The following is a 12,363-nucleotide window of genomic DNA, read 5'->3' on the forward strand; positions in this document are numbered from 1 at the left end:
TTGTAGGGGCTGCCCTCTGCCACCTCGGGGGCGGCTGCGCTCTGGGACTATTGGGGGGAGCTGGTCACGGGAGAGCGCGACGATATTGTACGGATAACAGATCGCTACGCCACGATCTTGGACTTTGATGTGCTGCATGTTCTGTTTGGTGAACAGCATTGGTTGACGTCCGTGGAATTGGACCCGGTGGTCCCCTTGCTTCTCCTTGTACATTGCTGTGGGAGCTGCTGCAATTTGTGTGTGTTACCATGGGGAAACGGGACAATAAACAGCCTAAGCTATCCTTTGACTCTACAGCTGCTAGGAGGGGCGCTCGTCTGGTACAGGAGGCAGGGAGTTCGCGATCCCCCCCCCCCCGCCTGTCGCTGACGCTAGTCCGCAGCCCACCACCCCGGACTTCCAGCAGATGATGCAAGAAATGCGGCAAGGTTTCGCCACCATAGTGGATAAAGTGGACAAATTATCCTCACACATGGACGCGGTGGTGCAAAAACTTGATGCCTAACCACGGCGGAGCAGCGCATCTCGGATCATGAAGATACTACGGCCACTCATACAACTCAGCTGGCGAGAATGGACAATATCCTGCGGGTAATAGCCGCTAAGAATGAGGAGTTGGAGGCGAGAAGTCGGCGTAATAATGTACGCGTGGTAGGTGTGCCGGAGACGACGAATGTGGGAAAAATGGAGACGTATGTGGAAAGGCTCCTAGTTGGTGCGATTGGAGCGGAAGCGTTCTCCACGCAGTTTATTGTGGAACGGGCACACCGATCCCTTGGGCCGCGGCCGGCCCCAGGCGCTGCACCGCGTCCTATCATTGCGCGCCTCCTGAACTATCGGGACCGGGACGCGGCTCTCCAGGCGGCTCGCACTGCCCGCACGCTTTCCTTTTAGGGGGTCAATTTCACTATATATCCGGACTTCACTCCGATGGTGCAGGAGCAACGACGCAAATTCCTGGCGGTTAAGAAAAAGCTTAGAGACCTGCAGGTAGACTATGCTTTGCTGTACCCTGCGAAGCTGAGGGTGACTCATCAGGCGAAACAGCATTTTTTTACGACTCCACAACAGGCAGAGGACTTTGTGAAGCGCCTCCGGAGGGAACGGGCTGCTAATGACCGGCAAGACGAGGAGGGACAGGATGGCCGCCGCTCGGCGGGGGAGGAGGAGGGCGCTTGAATCCGTTTCTAGCGGCATGGAGGCTGTGATGCACACTTTGCACTGACACTTGTATGGCTGCCCTTGGAGCCTGTACTTTCCCAGGCTTGTACTGTTGAGGGTAGATGTGTGGGTCACCGGTTTGGTCTGGGAGTCCGCTATTGGGGGTCGCCGAGGGGGCGATGGTTGATGATGATACTTTGCTCCGGGCACCCACTCCCACACTGCGCCTGGGCCGGGTATGTGCCCTGCGGTTAGGAGGTCGGCGTAGTGTGAGAGGGTGGTAATGTGCACCTCTGGTGGGCACCCCACTGGGAATGCCCCACTCTTGTTGAGTTTCTTTGTATGACTGACTTGTTGGTTGGATGGGTGGATGAATGGTGTGAGGGGGGGTGGGTGGAAGGGGGTCCTGACAGTTCGGGGTTGGTCAGGTGGGTGGGGGGAGGGGACACTGCGCTGGCAGCTTATTTTTCACTTGATACTTGTGGTCGGAGTAATGTTGCATATGGCTGCACTAATGTTATGGCGATGTCCTGCGATTGCTGTTCTGCTTTGTCCACGGCAGTATCAAGCCTGGACCATTGTTGCGAGGGGGGGGTTGGACAAAGGCGAGCTTCCCCTGATACGATCATTGGCTATGCTGATGGGGCATGATGTGTAGGACACACGTTGTTCTTTGGGTGGAATGCGTGCCTGTTGCACAGTTGTTCTTGTTTGGGGTTGGGAGGGGGGTGTTTGGTTCTGTGGATGGAAGACGGCATGGATGACTGTGGTGTGCAGTTCACGAGGGGGAAGGTGTATGCGGCGGTAACGGTCCACTGCTTTGATTCGGGGACATGGGATTGTGCAATGCTTCAGCATGCCTCATCGCACATTACTTATGAGTGATGTCGGTTGAGGTGTTGGATAGGATATCGATCTTGTCTTGGAATGTGCGTGGGCTTAATGATGCCAGGAAATGTCGGAATGTGCTGCACTATCTGGATAGACATGCAATACAGGTGGCGTTGCTAAAGGAAACGCATCTGCGCCGAACGCCTGCACCTGCGTTTGGAGGGAGGTGGGCCACAGTGAGGAAATTTTCATCATACTCCTCTTACGCACGTGGGGCTGTTATACTGATCAAGAGATCACTTTCATTTCAGGAGTTGGGGTCACGAGTAGACTCTGATGGGAGATATGTGTTATTGTGGGGGAGGATTGGGCAGATCACTGTGCTTTTTGTGAATTGTTATGCACCGAATGTTGATACACCTGCTTTTTTTCTTACACTTTGGGGCCATGTTCTTGCTGTAGAAGCCTCACACATTGTATGGGGGGGTGACTTCAATTTAGCAATGCGGGCTCTTGAGGATAGGTCTGAGGGGAGCTCTCAATACAATGTACAAGCTAGGGATGTCGTGCGGGGCATTGTGGAGGAGGCAGGCTTGATTGATAGTTGGAGATATGCTCACCCCACGGGTAGGGAGGGCACGCACTTTACGGCACAGGCTCGTACCTGGGCGAGACTGGACTATGTCTTCCTCTCCAGGGGACTTGTGGCGGGATTACATGATGTAGTACACCTCCCCAGAACGTACTCTGATCACTGTCCGGTTAAGGTTATGGTATCGGTGCCGGGGCTGCACAGACCGCGGCCACCTTGGAGACTTTTCCCTTCTGCCCTGTTGGATCCCATTTTTAGGGCGGAGCTAGGCGAGGAAGTGGAGGCTTTTTTTCCGAGGAATAGGGGCTCTGTAGATAGTGTGGAGGTGATATGGGAGGCATTTAAGGTTACGATTCGGGGGGTCACTATCTCCAAGAGCTGTGGGGTGCTTAGGACTATTGTTCGTACGCTCGCAAGTTTAGAGGCTGATTTAAAACAGCTGGAACGCAAGATGCAAGCTGGCCCTGATCCTGACCTCATGCATCAATTTAGGGGTAAACTCTCAGAGTATGAAGAGGAAGCGGCCAGGGAGGCGAAGCACAGGGGGAAATACTGGACGGCGAGGAGGTACTGCGAGGGTGAGAGGCCTGGGAAGGTACTTGCCGCACTCACGAGACATCAGAGGCATAGTTCGGATGTGTTGGAACTGGTTTTACCGGATGGCACGCGTTGTAGGGACACGAAGGAAATCCAGGACACGTTTATGCAACATTACACACACTTATACACTTCACAGCAATCGGGAGATGTGAGGTATGGGGGATTTCTGGATGATCTGGCGCTCTGCTGGCTATCTGACGATCACAGGGCGTTCCTGGGCAGGCCCCTTGAGGTGGAAGAGATCAAAAGTGCCATTATGTCTCTGAATAACGGGAAGGCTACGGGGCTGGATGGTCTCCCCGCCGAATTCTATAAATGTTACGTGGATATTATGGCTCCGGTTCTCCGGGAGGTATTCGAGGAGTCCCTGGAGGTGGGGAGATTGCCGGGGTCTATGAGGGAAGTTGCTATCACCTCATTACTCAAACCAGGAAAGGATCCCCTGGACGTGGGGTCCTATAGGCCTCTTTCATTGCTTAACTGCGATGTTAAAATATTGGCGAAAGTATTGGCGACACGGCTCTCGGAGCTTATGCCCGTTATCGTCTTACCTGATCAGTCCGGATTTGTGCCTGGCCGGGCAACATCTCATAATCTTCTAACACTATTCTCCTTAATTCCGACGATAGCTCCAGAGCTCCCGGTGGCTGCCGTTTTTTTAGACGCTACGAAAGCGTTTGATTCAGTGGAATGGGGATACTTGATAGATGTTTTATGCAGAATGGGATTTCCTCGGATATTTATCTCATGGGTCAAACTGCTTTACACTGACCCGGTGGCGAGGGTGGTCGTGAATGGTGTGCTTTCCTCCCCATTTCCAATCACGGGGGGGACCAGGCAGGGATGTCCTCTCTCTCCCCTCCTGTTTGCCATTGTCATAGAGCCTCTTGCGTGTAGGGTTCGCCAATTACATCAACAGAGTGCGTTTAATTGTTTTCAGCGCCAAATTGGGATTTCTTTGTATGCGGATGATGTTACACTATATGTGAAAGATCCGCAGGCGAATCTTAACGCGCTATTACGTGAGCTTGTTGCCTTTGGCTGTATTTCTGGAGTGCATATCAATTGGCAGAAGTCCCAATTCTTTCCGCTCACTGCAGCGGTTCATCGATTCCCGCTTGACTACCCTCTGGAGTGGTGTGATTCGGAACTCCGTTATCTTGGTATTGTAGCATCTTTGGACAAGGAAGAGACTATTAGGCTTAACTATGGCGTCGCCATCACTAAACTAGCAGATAACATTACGAGATGGATGTCTTTGCCTCTGTCCATGGCGGGTAGAGCGTCCCTGATAAAAATGGTGGTCTTGCCTATTTCAGAATATTCCATATCACCCTGGGGTGTATTTTTTTACACGTCTCCGCTCGGAGCTGATTCGTCTGTTCTGGGGGGGGGCAAACAGCCGAGATTGGCATGGTCTACTTTAACGTTGCCTTATGTAGATGGAGGCTTTGACGTCCCTGATCTTGAAATGTATTATGTTAGCGCCCAGGCGCACTATGCATACCACTGGACGCGTCCTACATCGTTTATGCCTCAGATTGCTGCTGAACAGTGGGTCGCTCATCCTCTCCCATTGGAAGACATGGTACTGGGGAATGTTGGGGACGTTGATACACACCAGACTACGGTGACGTGCACGGTTGATGCTTGGAAGCGAGTTACGAGGGCGCTGGATCTTGCATTCCTCTACTCACCTGCACTGCCTCTAGCGCATCATCCTGCCCTGTCCTTGCTGCGGGAGACAGGGTTCCAACGCATGTGCAAGCGTCTTGTGATACTTACGTGGGGGGACCTTTTTCGCGAGGGTTCTTTTCGTACCCGTGAACAATTTTTGGGTGGTGGGGAATATTCCCCGATGGAGATGTTTTATTATGTCCGGTTACGACAAGGCCTGAGGACGCTACTGCCTGAGTTCCCCAAGGAACCGAACATGGCTTTACCGCTCCACGTGATGTTACTCTCCGATGGGCGTCATCTGGTCTCTAAGTTGTATGGTGCCATCAGGAAACAACGGGTTACGCCGTCTAGTCGGGTACGCGAACAATGGAATGCTGAGCTCGGAATCTCTATCTCTGATGAACAATGGGCATACTGTTGTGGCGTGACTGCCAATATCTCCTCTAGTTGCCGTTTAAAAATCACACACTATAAATTCATATAACAATGCTATTACACTCCAGCTAGGAAACTCAGGTTCCGGTTAGGGGAATACGATAGATGTGCTCGTTGCCATGCGACGGGTGCTGATTTCCTTCACCTGGCATGGGAGTGTGGGGCCATTTCAGAGTACTGGGTGCAGGTTCATGACGCCCTTCAGGTCATGACTGAGGATGGGGTATTGTTCGACCCTATGGTCCTGCTATTAGGATATACTAAGGAGGTGCCGGCACTCTATCGTAGATTTGTGGACGTGGCGTTATTGTTGGCAAAACGGCGAGTGGCCTGTTGTTGGGGGCGGGGCAGGGTACCAGGGTTCAGGGACTGGCTGAGGGATGTCCTTTATTGTCAGGACCAATACAACGTGTACGCAGACATGATGCCTGTACGCTGTAGGCCTAGGGACTTCTGGAGCCCGTTGCAGGTGCACCTACTTACCAGGGCTGTGCAGGATTCTGATTCGGAAAGTGAGGATCGGGTTGGGGTTGGTTAGCGGTGTAACGTTTGTTGGGAATCCACTTGCACCTACCAAACACCATGTGACACAGCGACTGGAGAGGTCCCTATACACTGCTGCTCTGTTGCTTGTGTGGGTTACACTGTATGGTCATTAGGGAGGAGGCGAAGGGTCACTGCCTGCGCCTTTGTGGTGATGTTTAGAGTCCCTCAACCCAGTGACTGTTGAACTATGGGTGTGAGTCCGCTGTACTGATGCTGTTCTCCTTCATAGACGAGTGTATGCTTTGTATCCACACTACTGCAGTACTTGTATGCTCTGTACAGATGTGTTGCACTTCGATTGCTTGCTGATATCGTAATTCCATAACTGTCTACCTTGTAATACGCTTGGACTTGGCACCTGGACTTTCCATGTACGCAACTGCATTGCATTATCCCTGAATCTGCGTATGCTTTGAATATGCGTCACTGCTGTCTGTTGCTTGTCTTCCAATAAAGGTTTAAAAAAAAATCATGGCGCTGCTGTCACCAGCATGACAATAGCGTTGTGATTGGTTTGAGTGCCCCAGTTCGGCGCTCAGACAGGGAGTGGTAGTTTGTTGGTGATCACCGCCCAGGCTGTACTATACAAACGGGTGGAGAAGATGCTAAGTGCGCATGACTGTTTGGCTGGCGCAAGATGCCGGGCCAAACCATCATGCGCATCAAGAGAGTGTCCACCACTCCTTGCCCCTGCTCTTGAAAGTCGAGCCCCGACCCACCCCACATGAAACTAACGGAGCCACTGCAGTATGGAAATATTAAATGATAATATTGTGTTATTATCGTTAACTTTTCCTTTTTTAACTGCTGGGGAGCAGTGGGGCGATGCTCCTCTGCCTTAGCGGCAGAGCCGCCCCTACATTTTTCTTGTAAATATTTTGACATCTATGTACCTCCTTCACACACGTTTGCACAGAATAACACTGCAACCGAAATACCCCACCTCTGCTCTGACTGTTCAGCAGAGAGACCAAGGATTGGAAGACCCTGAACTCTGAACACATTTTTGACCCACTGAGAGGCACAGTGAGAAAGATACTGACACCGCCTTCGGCCTCACTCCAGAGCAAACCTGGCCTGGTGTGAACACCTGAAGGCGACCTAGTTCAAAGCATGCACTAAACAAGAGTAATATGACACACTAAAATTAGAGAGACAACATGCTGGAAATGGTTGTCTTCATAATAGTGTTAAACATGTGAAATATAGCCAGAAGCGTCATCGCTGACATGGGTTACTTTATTCTTTTAATTATTTTAATTTTCTAGAAATGTATCAGTGTAATTTTCGGTAAGGTTAAGGATGTGAAAATAGGGCCTGATGGGGACCCGTTTTGAGGTCCTTTATTAATTTTAATTACTACCGTGCCGGAGAGGACCCGGTCCACTTAAAGCCCCGGGCGAAAAATGAAATCAGCGACCCCAGCCCACAAGGGCAGTTTCTGGCCTCTTAGCTGGCTCTCCACATAACTGGGCCAGTTTCACGAGACCGACGAGCCGCCACTGCCCCTGCGAGAGGGGCTGACTTGTGGGCACAGGAGGGCCCCGAATGAGACTGCCCATGCAATTAATGGCCCAGAATTAGGGTCTTGCTGGAAAATGGCCCTGAGCGAGACTCTGACGTGGGAGAGTCACTTAACAAAGGGAGAGCCAGTCAGCGTTGTAGGGTTTCGTGGTGGAGAGGGCCCTAGGCCCGCATGTGAGGAGCCGCAATGACTGACGCAGACACCAGATGAGGGTAGTGGGAATCGCCTCGAGCCCGTGCGCTCGGCCCCATTTATTTGCAGCGTCATGTCACGCCATGACGTCTGTGGTGGGTGGGTGTCAAGTAAGTTACATCACACTGAAACACTAGAACGTGTCCATGCTAGGACACTACATCCCTCCCATTTTTTAATTGCAAAAACCCACATTCAGAAATCAACCTGTGGGGAAAATAACATGTATCAGGATGCAGTCAAGTGTTCAGCTTCCGCAGTGTCTTTCGATCCGCCGCTGCTTGGAATTACAGATGATGTTCAATCTGTTGCGGGGAACATCAGTTCACAGTGGCACCGGTTTGTGGTGCTCGATGGAAACAGTCTGTTGACGACTCTGCAACCAAATTTTCCTCACAGTCCTTCTTTTGCTCACTTCCATGGCAACGGGTGCAGTTAGAGTTCTTGTGGTTCGCCGGGGAATGATGCACGATTTCCGGCTTTGGCCTTAGTTTTATTTGTAGTCTGTGTCCTACTTGGCAAAAGGCAGATCCATTGCAAGGCATCCCTCTCACTAGGATGACCCCTCTCGTCGGTGTTCCCCTGCCACGGGATATCCTTGAGGTCCTCTTCTCGGATTCGCGCTGGGCTGGATGTGTCCACATCAGTTGTTCCTGCGCCGCCGTCAGTGGGGGTATGGAAGAGACGATGTGTCTCACCTCAGATTCCGCAGCCTCGTCCCAAGGTAGCTGTTGGTTTCTGTCTTTGCTTGCGATGTCTTCGCCCTCCCCGGACCTTCCGGATGGGCGTCGGAGGACCGTCTCTCGTCGCGGGGACTGCGTCCCGGAGGCCTCTGCCCCTGAGTCACCACGGCTGGCATGTGTCCAGTGTCCGTGTGACCCCAAAGGTGGATGTCACTAACGGTCTCGCTTGCTCCTCTCCGCAGATCCTGGGTGTGCGGAAACATCGTCTGTCAGCTGGTCTTCTTTGCCACTGGTGTTCTTCCGGCCTTCGTGTTCCTCGCACCGTTGTCCTGGCACTTGTCACCTACTTCTCTTCGGGAGTGAGTGGTCTTCGTCTTCCTGCACTCCTCTCTGTCTTTCCTTAGTTGTTTCCCTGTGAGGACGTTGCTTCGCACTGACTTCTCCTTCTACTCTTAATTGTGGCAACAGGCCACATGGATATGCTTCCTTCCTTTTCACGGTGGCAAACGTGCCACTCAGATCCTTCCTTTTCACGGTGGCAAACGTGCCACTCAGATCTCTCCTTTTCTTCCTTCCTTTTCACGGTGGCAAACGTGCCACTCAGATCCTTCCTTTTGCGGTGGCAAACGTGCCACTCAGATCTCTCCTTTTCTTCCTTCCTTTTCACGGTGGCAAACGTGCCACTCAGATCCTTCCTTTTGCGGTGGCAAACGTGCCACTCAGATCTCTCCTTTTCTTCGTTCCTTTTCGCGGTGGCAGACGTGCCACTCGGGTCTCTCCTTTCCTTCCTTCTGCATCGCGACATCACTTGGACCGATCTTGGTGTCTTCTCTTCTGACCTGGGTCCTCCATGCAGTGCGCGCACCCCGCATGTGTACCCCTGGTCTTGTCCCCGTCGGGGACACTTTCTCCTTCTTCCTCAGCAGCCAGAGTTGGTGTCACGAACCTTCTTGTCTTGATGCTTTCTTTTCTTGATGCTTGTTGGTGACGTTCAGGGGTCCATGTTTGTAGACCTGTTCATGGTTGAACGTCCTGGACCGATTGGTGGTCCACTTCTGCCGATGCCGGGCAGGTTGCTTTCGGTCGTCCTGTCGGACTTTGCGCTACAACAGTTCCTGGGGGACCCGTTGTGGGTCAGCACTTGATGGGCGATCATCCTGCGGATCGGCCCCTGGGAGGCGCCATGGATCTGTCGCGGGTCGGCACTTGATGGGCGATCGTTCGCGAAGATTGTTCTGCGCGATGGCGCTGCATGCACTCTTCTTTCTGCTTGCGGTGGCTGTGCGTCGCCACGTGGCGCGTTGTTTGCGCACTTACTGTTCAGGGTTCTGGGACGCCTGTTGCAGGACGTTGGGTACTTGCTGCTTTGGCTGTCGTCAGGTACTTGATGCTTTGGACCGTTGGCGGGAGTAGTTGATGCTGCGGTGAGCGCCTGTGGCCACCAGGCGTCGCTGCTCTCTCCGTCCTTTGATCGCGGCAGTCGTTTCCCCGGACGTTCTTCTGGTGCTTGGCAGTCGTTTCCTCCAGACGTCAGGGCTTGGATGCTTTGTGAGGCATTGGTGCCTCTTTCCCACGTTGCGTTGGAAGTGGCAGCCGCCGACTCCTTGCTGGTGTGGGTGGGGGTCATTTGCGCTGTTGCGCAGTTACTTGCTGCGTGAGGTTGGATGCTTGCTTGCTGCGGGAGTTTAGATGCTTCCCTTGGGGGCGCTACTCAGTCGGATGCCCCTTGATGCTGTTGATTGAGCTTGCGTGGTCCAATGCTTGTTTAGGTATTGGAGGATGTTAGTGCACTCTTGCTTTTGGCCACTGGGTGGCAGTGTTGCTGGATCTTGTACCAGCCTGTCTTGGGGCTCCTGTCTTCCCCTGATGTGCACTCTACTGCCTCAGGCTGGGGCTGGAGTTGCTGCTGCTGGGAACCTGCCTCAGACTGTCCTCTCGGTGAGTCTCTTTCCTCTTCACTTTTTGGGGGCAGAAAGGCATAGGCGCCTCACAGTTGATTGCTTGCTGCAGAGGGGCACAAGGGGCACCTGCCGGGTGCACCGGCACTTTCACTTTTTGTAGGTGTTATTGGCAGCCAGTGTCCCTGGGGCACAGTCAGTTAATTTCGGCGGCGTTGGCCGCTTACAGGCACTTGTTCCTCCCATTGAGCACACAAGGTGAGGGCTCCTCTAAACATCAGCGGCACTGGCCGCGTGTAGGCGCTTCCTTCTTACCCCTCCCCGCTCGCTGCAGCCTCGGCAGTCCTCGCGAGGGGGGGGGGGGGGGGGGTGTTGATGCTGATTCCCTCCGGCGAGGAGCGCGTCGCTCCGGTCACTTCTCCCTGGGCAGGGGCGGGCTTGAGGCAGGCCGCGGGTAGGCTCCGCCGGCTCTGCTTACTTACGCGCCGGTAACGATCCGGCCCTGCAGGCTCCCGCTCTCCGGTTTCCCGCCGCAGCAGCCCTTCCTCACACCCGCTGCGCGGCGGAGACTTGCCATTTACCTCGCAGGCCGCGGGTAGGCTCCGCTGGTTCTGCAGTGTCTCTCCTCGCGGGGGGGGGGGGGGGGGTGGTGTCGTCGGCAGGCCGCGGGTAGGCTCCGCCGGTTCTTGATCACGTCGCGAGGGGGGTCGGGAGGCGGTTAGCTACTCCGCTCCCTCCCCCTCGTTATTGACGGGTGTTGCGGGTCCGGCCGCACTTCTTCACGCCGCCATTCCTCTCTATGTGCCCCTGCCGCTTCCAAGCACACACGCGGCGGGGGCGGGGGACGACTCGGGCAGGCCGCGGGTAGGCTCCGCTGGCGCTGCTTATTTATCACCACAGTTTATGGCGGGCACTTCGCCCGTGGGGCTCACCTTCGGCCGGCGGGCCAGATGCTCCGTCGCGGTCGCGGCGGGTGGGCTCCGCCCGGCCCGTTCACCTCTCCGATGGGGGTTTTCAGCCTCGCGGCCGTCGCAGGTGGGCTCTGGGCGGTCCGCAGTTGCTTGGTGGCGGTCGACGCGGGTAGGCTCCAGTCGGCTTGCTGTGGGGCGCCGACGTGCCTACCGGCTTCACGGCGCGTCGCGCCTCACCACAGGGGATGCCCTCTATGCGGGCAGCTCTCATCCCCTCTTTTTATTCTCGATCAGCCGAGGGTAGTGGCACGCATGGGCAACACTACCGGCCTCGTCGCCATTGTAGGGTTTCGTGGTGGAGAGGGCCCTAGGCCCGCATGTGAGGAGCCGCAATGACTGACGCAGACACCAGATGAGGGTAGTGGGAATCGCCTCGAGCCCGTGCGCTCGGCCCCATTTATTTGCAGCGTCATGTCACGCCATGACGTCTGTGGTGGGTGGGTGTCAAGTAAGTTACATCACACTGAAACACTAGAACGTGTCCATGCTAGGACACTACAAGCGTGACATTAATGCCCCAGAGATAAACTATCAAGTTAACATAGTGGCCTGAACTGACACTCAAATGTGAGGTTTACGTCTTTTGATGCTTATATTTGAAATTATTGCCCAGGGAGAGGACCAACAACGTGATTAAAGACCCCTGAGAAACTCTGCACACGAATGCCCTCACACGTGTCACCCTCTAGCCCTGCCAAACGGGTCTCTTACCTCCATAGTGGTCCCAGAAGGGCACGTCCCCGTTGGACAGGCTCAGGTGTGGCCCCTTGAAGCTGAACTTGTACTCAAACCTGCGATGAGCAGCGAGGGTCCCAGACTGGGAGAAGCACGGGAGGGGGACGGCGGCCAGGAGAAGGGGAAGCAGCCCCAAGAGACTCATCTCGGCCCCAGGAGCTGGCCACAGACACCTGCCGTGTGCGGAGGGGCGCGGCGGGCAGGGGCTAAGACCCGGGAGCAGCCTGCGGGACAGTGAGCGGGCACAGCGCTGCACAGGGGATCCGACCGGCAGAAGCAGACCAGGCAATCTCTGATTGGCGGAGACCACCCCTCCTCTCCCCCCATCCAAGGTTGCCCCAGCCGCCACATCTCACCTGTCTCAGGAGAAACAAACAGTCGCGAAGCTGGTTAAAAAACAAAAGTGTCGTGTTTTATTTAATACAGCCGCCTTCTTTCTGCTTCCTAAAAATATCGTTTTGCTTATTGATTTTCAACGATGAGCCTGAGCATGTCTCGTTCTAATACAACTATC

General features: G+C 54.3%; 1 protein-coding gene across 3 annotated transcripts in view; it reads right to left on the minus strand.

Moving 5' to 3' along the window:
* The window catches only part of LMAN1L (lectin, mannose binding 1 like), a 403,151-nt gene extending 391,042 nt beyond the window's left edge, over positions 1–12,109 (minus strand). The window contains exon 1 of one of the 3 annotated variants that reach the window (XR_015309176.1): positions 11,826–12,109. Coding sequence is in view for 2 of the 3 variants with exons in the window: in XM_086959336.1 (XP_086815462.1) it covers positions 11,826–11,994 (169 nt within the window). In the remaining variant the exon portion in view is untranslated. The remainder of the gene's footprint in view (positions 1–11,825) is intronic. The other 2 variants (XM_086959336.1, XM_086959337.1) reach the window with 2 other exon arrangements.
* Between the last annotated feature and the right edge of the window lie 254 nt (positions 12,110–12,363).

Source organism: Lissotriton vulgaris, chromosome 2_2 (assembly GCF_964263255.1).
Source record: "Lissotriton vulgaris chromosome 2_2, aLisVul1.2, whole genome shotgun sequence".
Lineage (NCBI taxonomy): Eukaryota > Metazoa > Chordata > Amphibia > Caudata > Salamandridae > Lissotriton > Lissotriton vulgaris.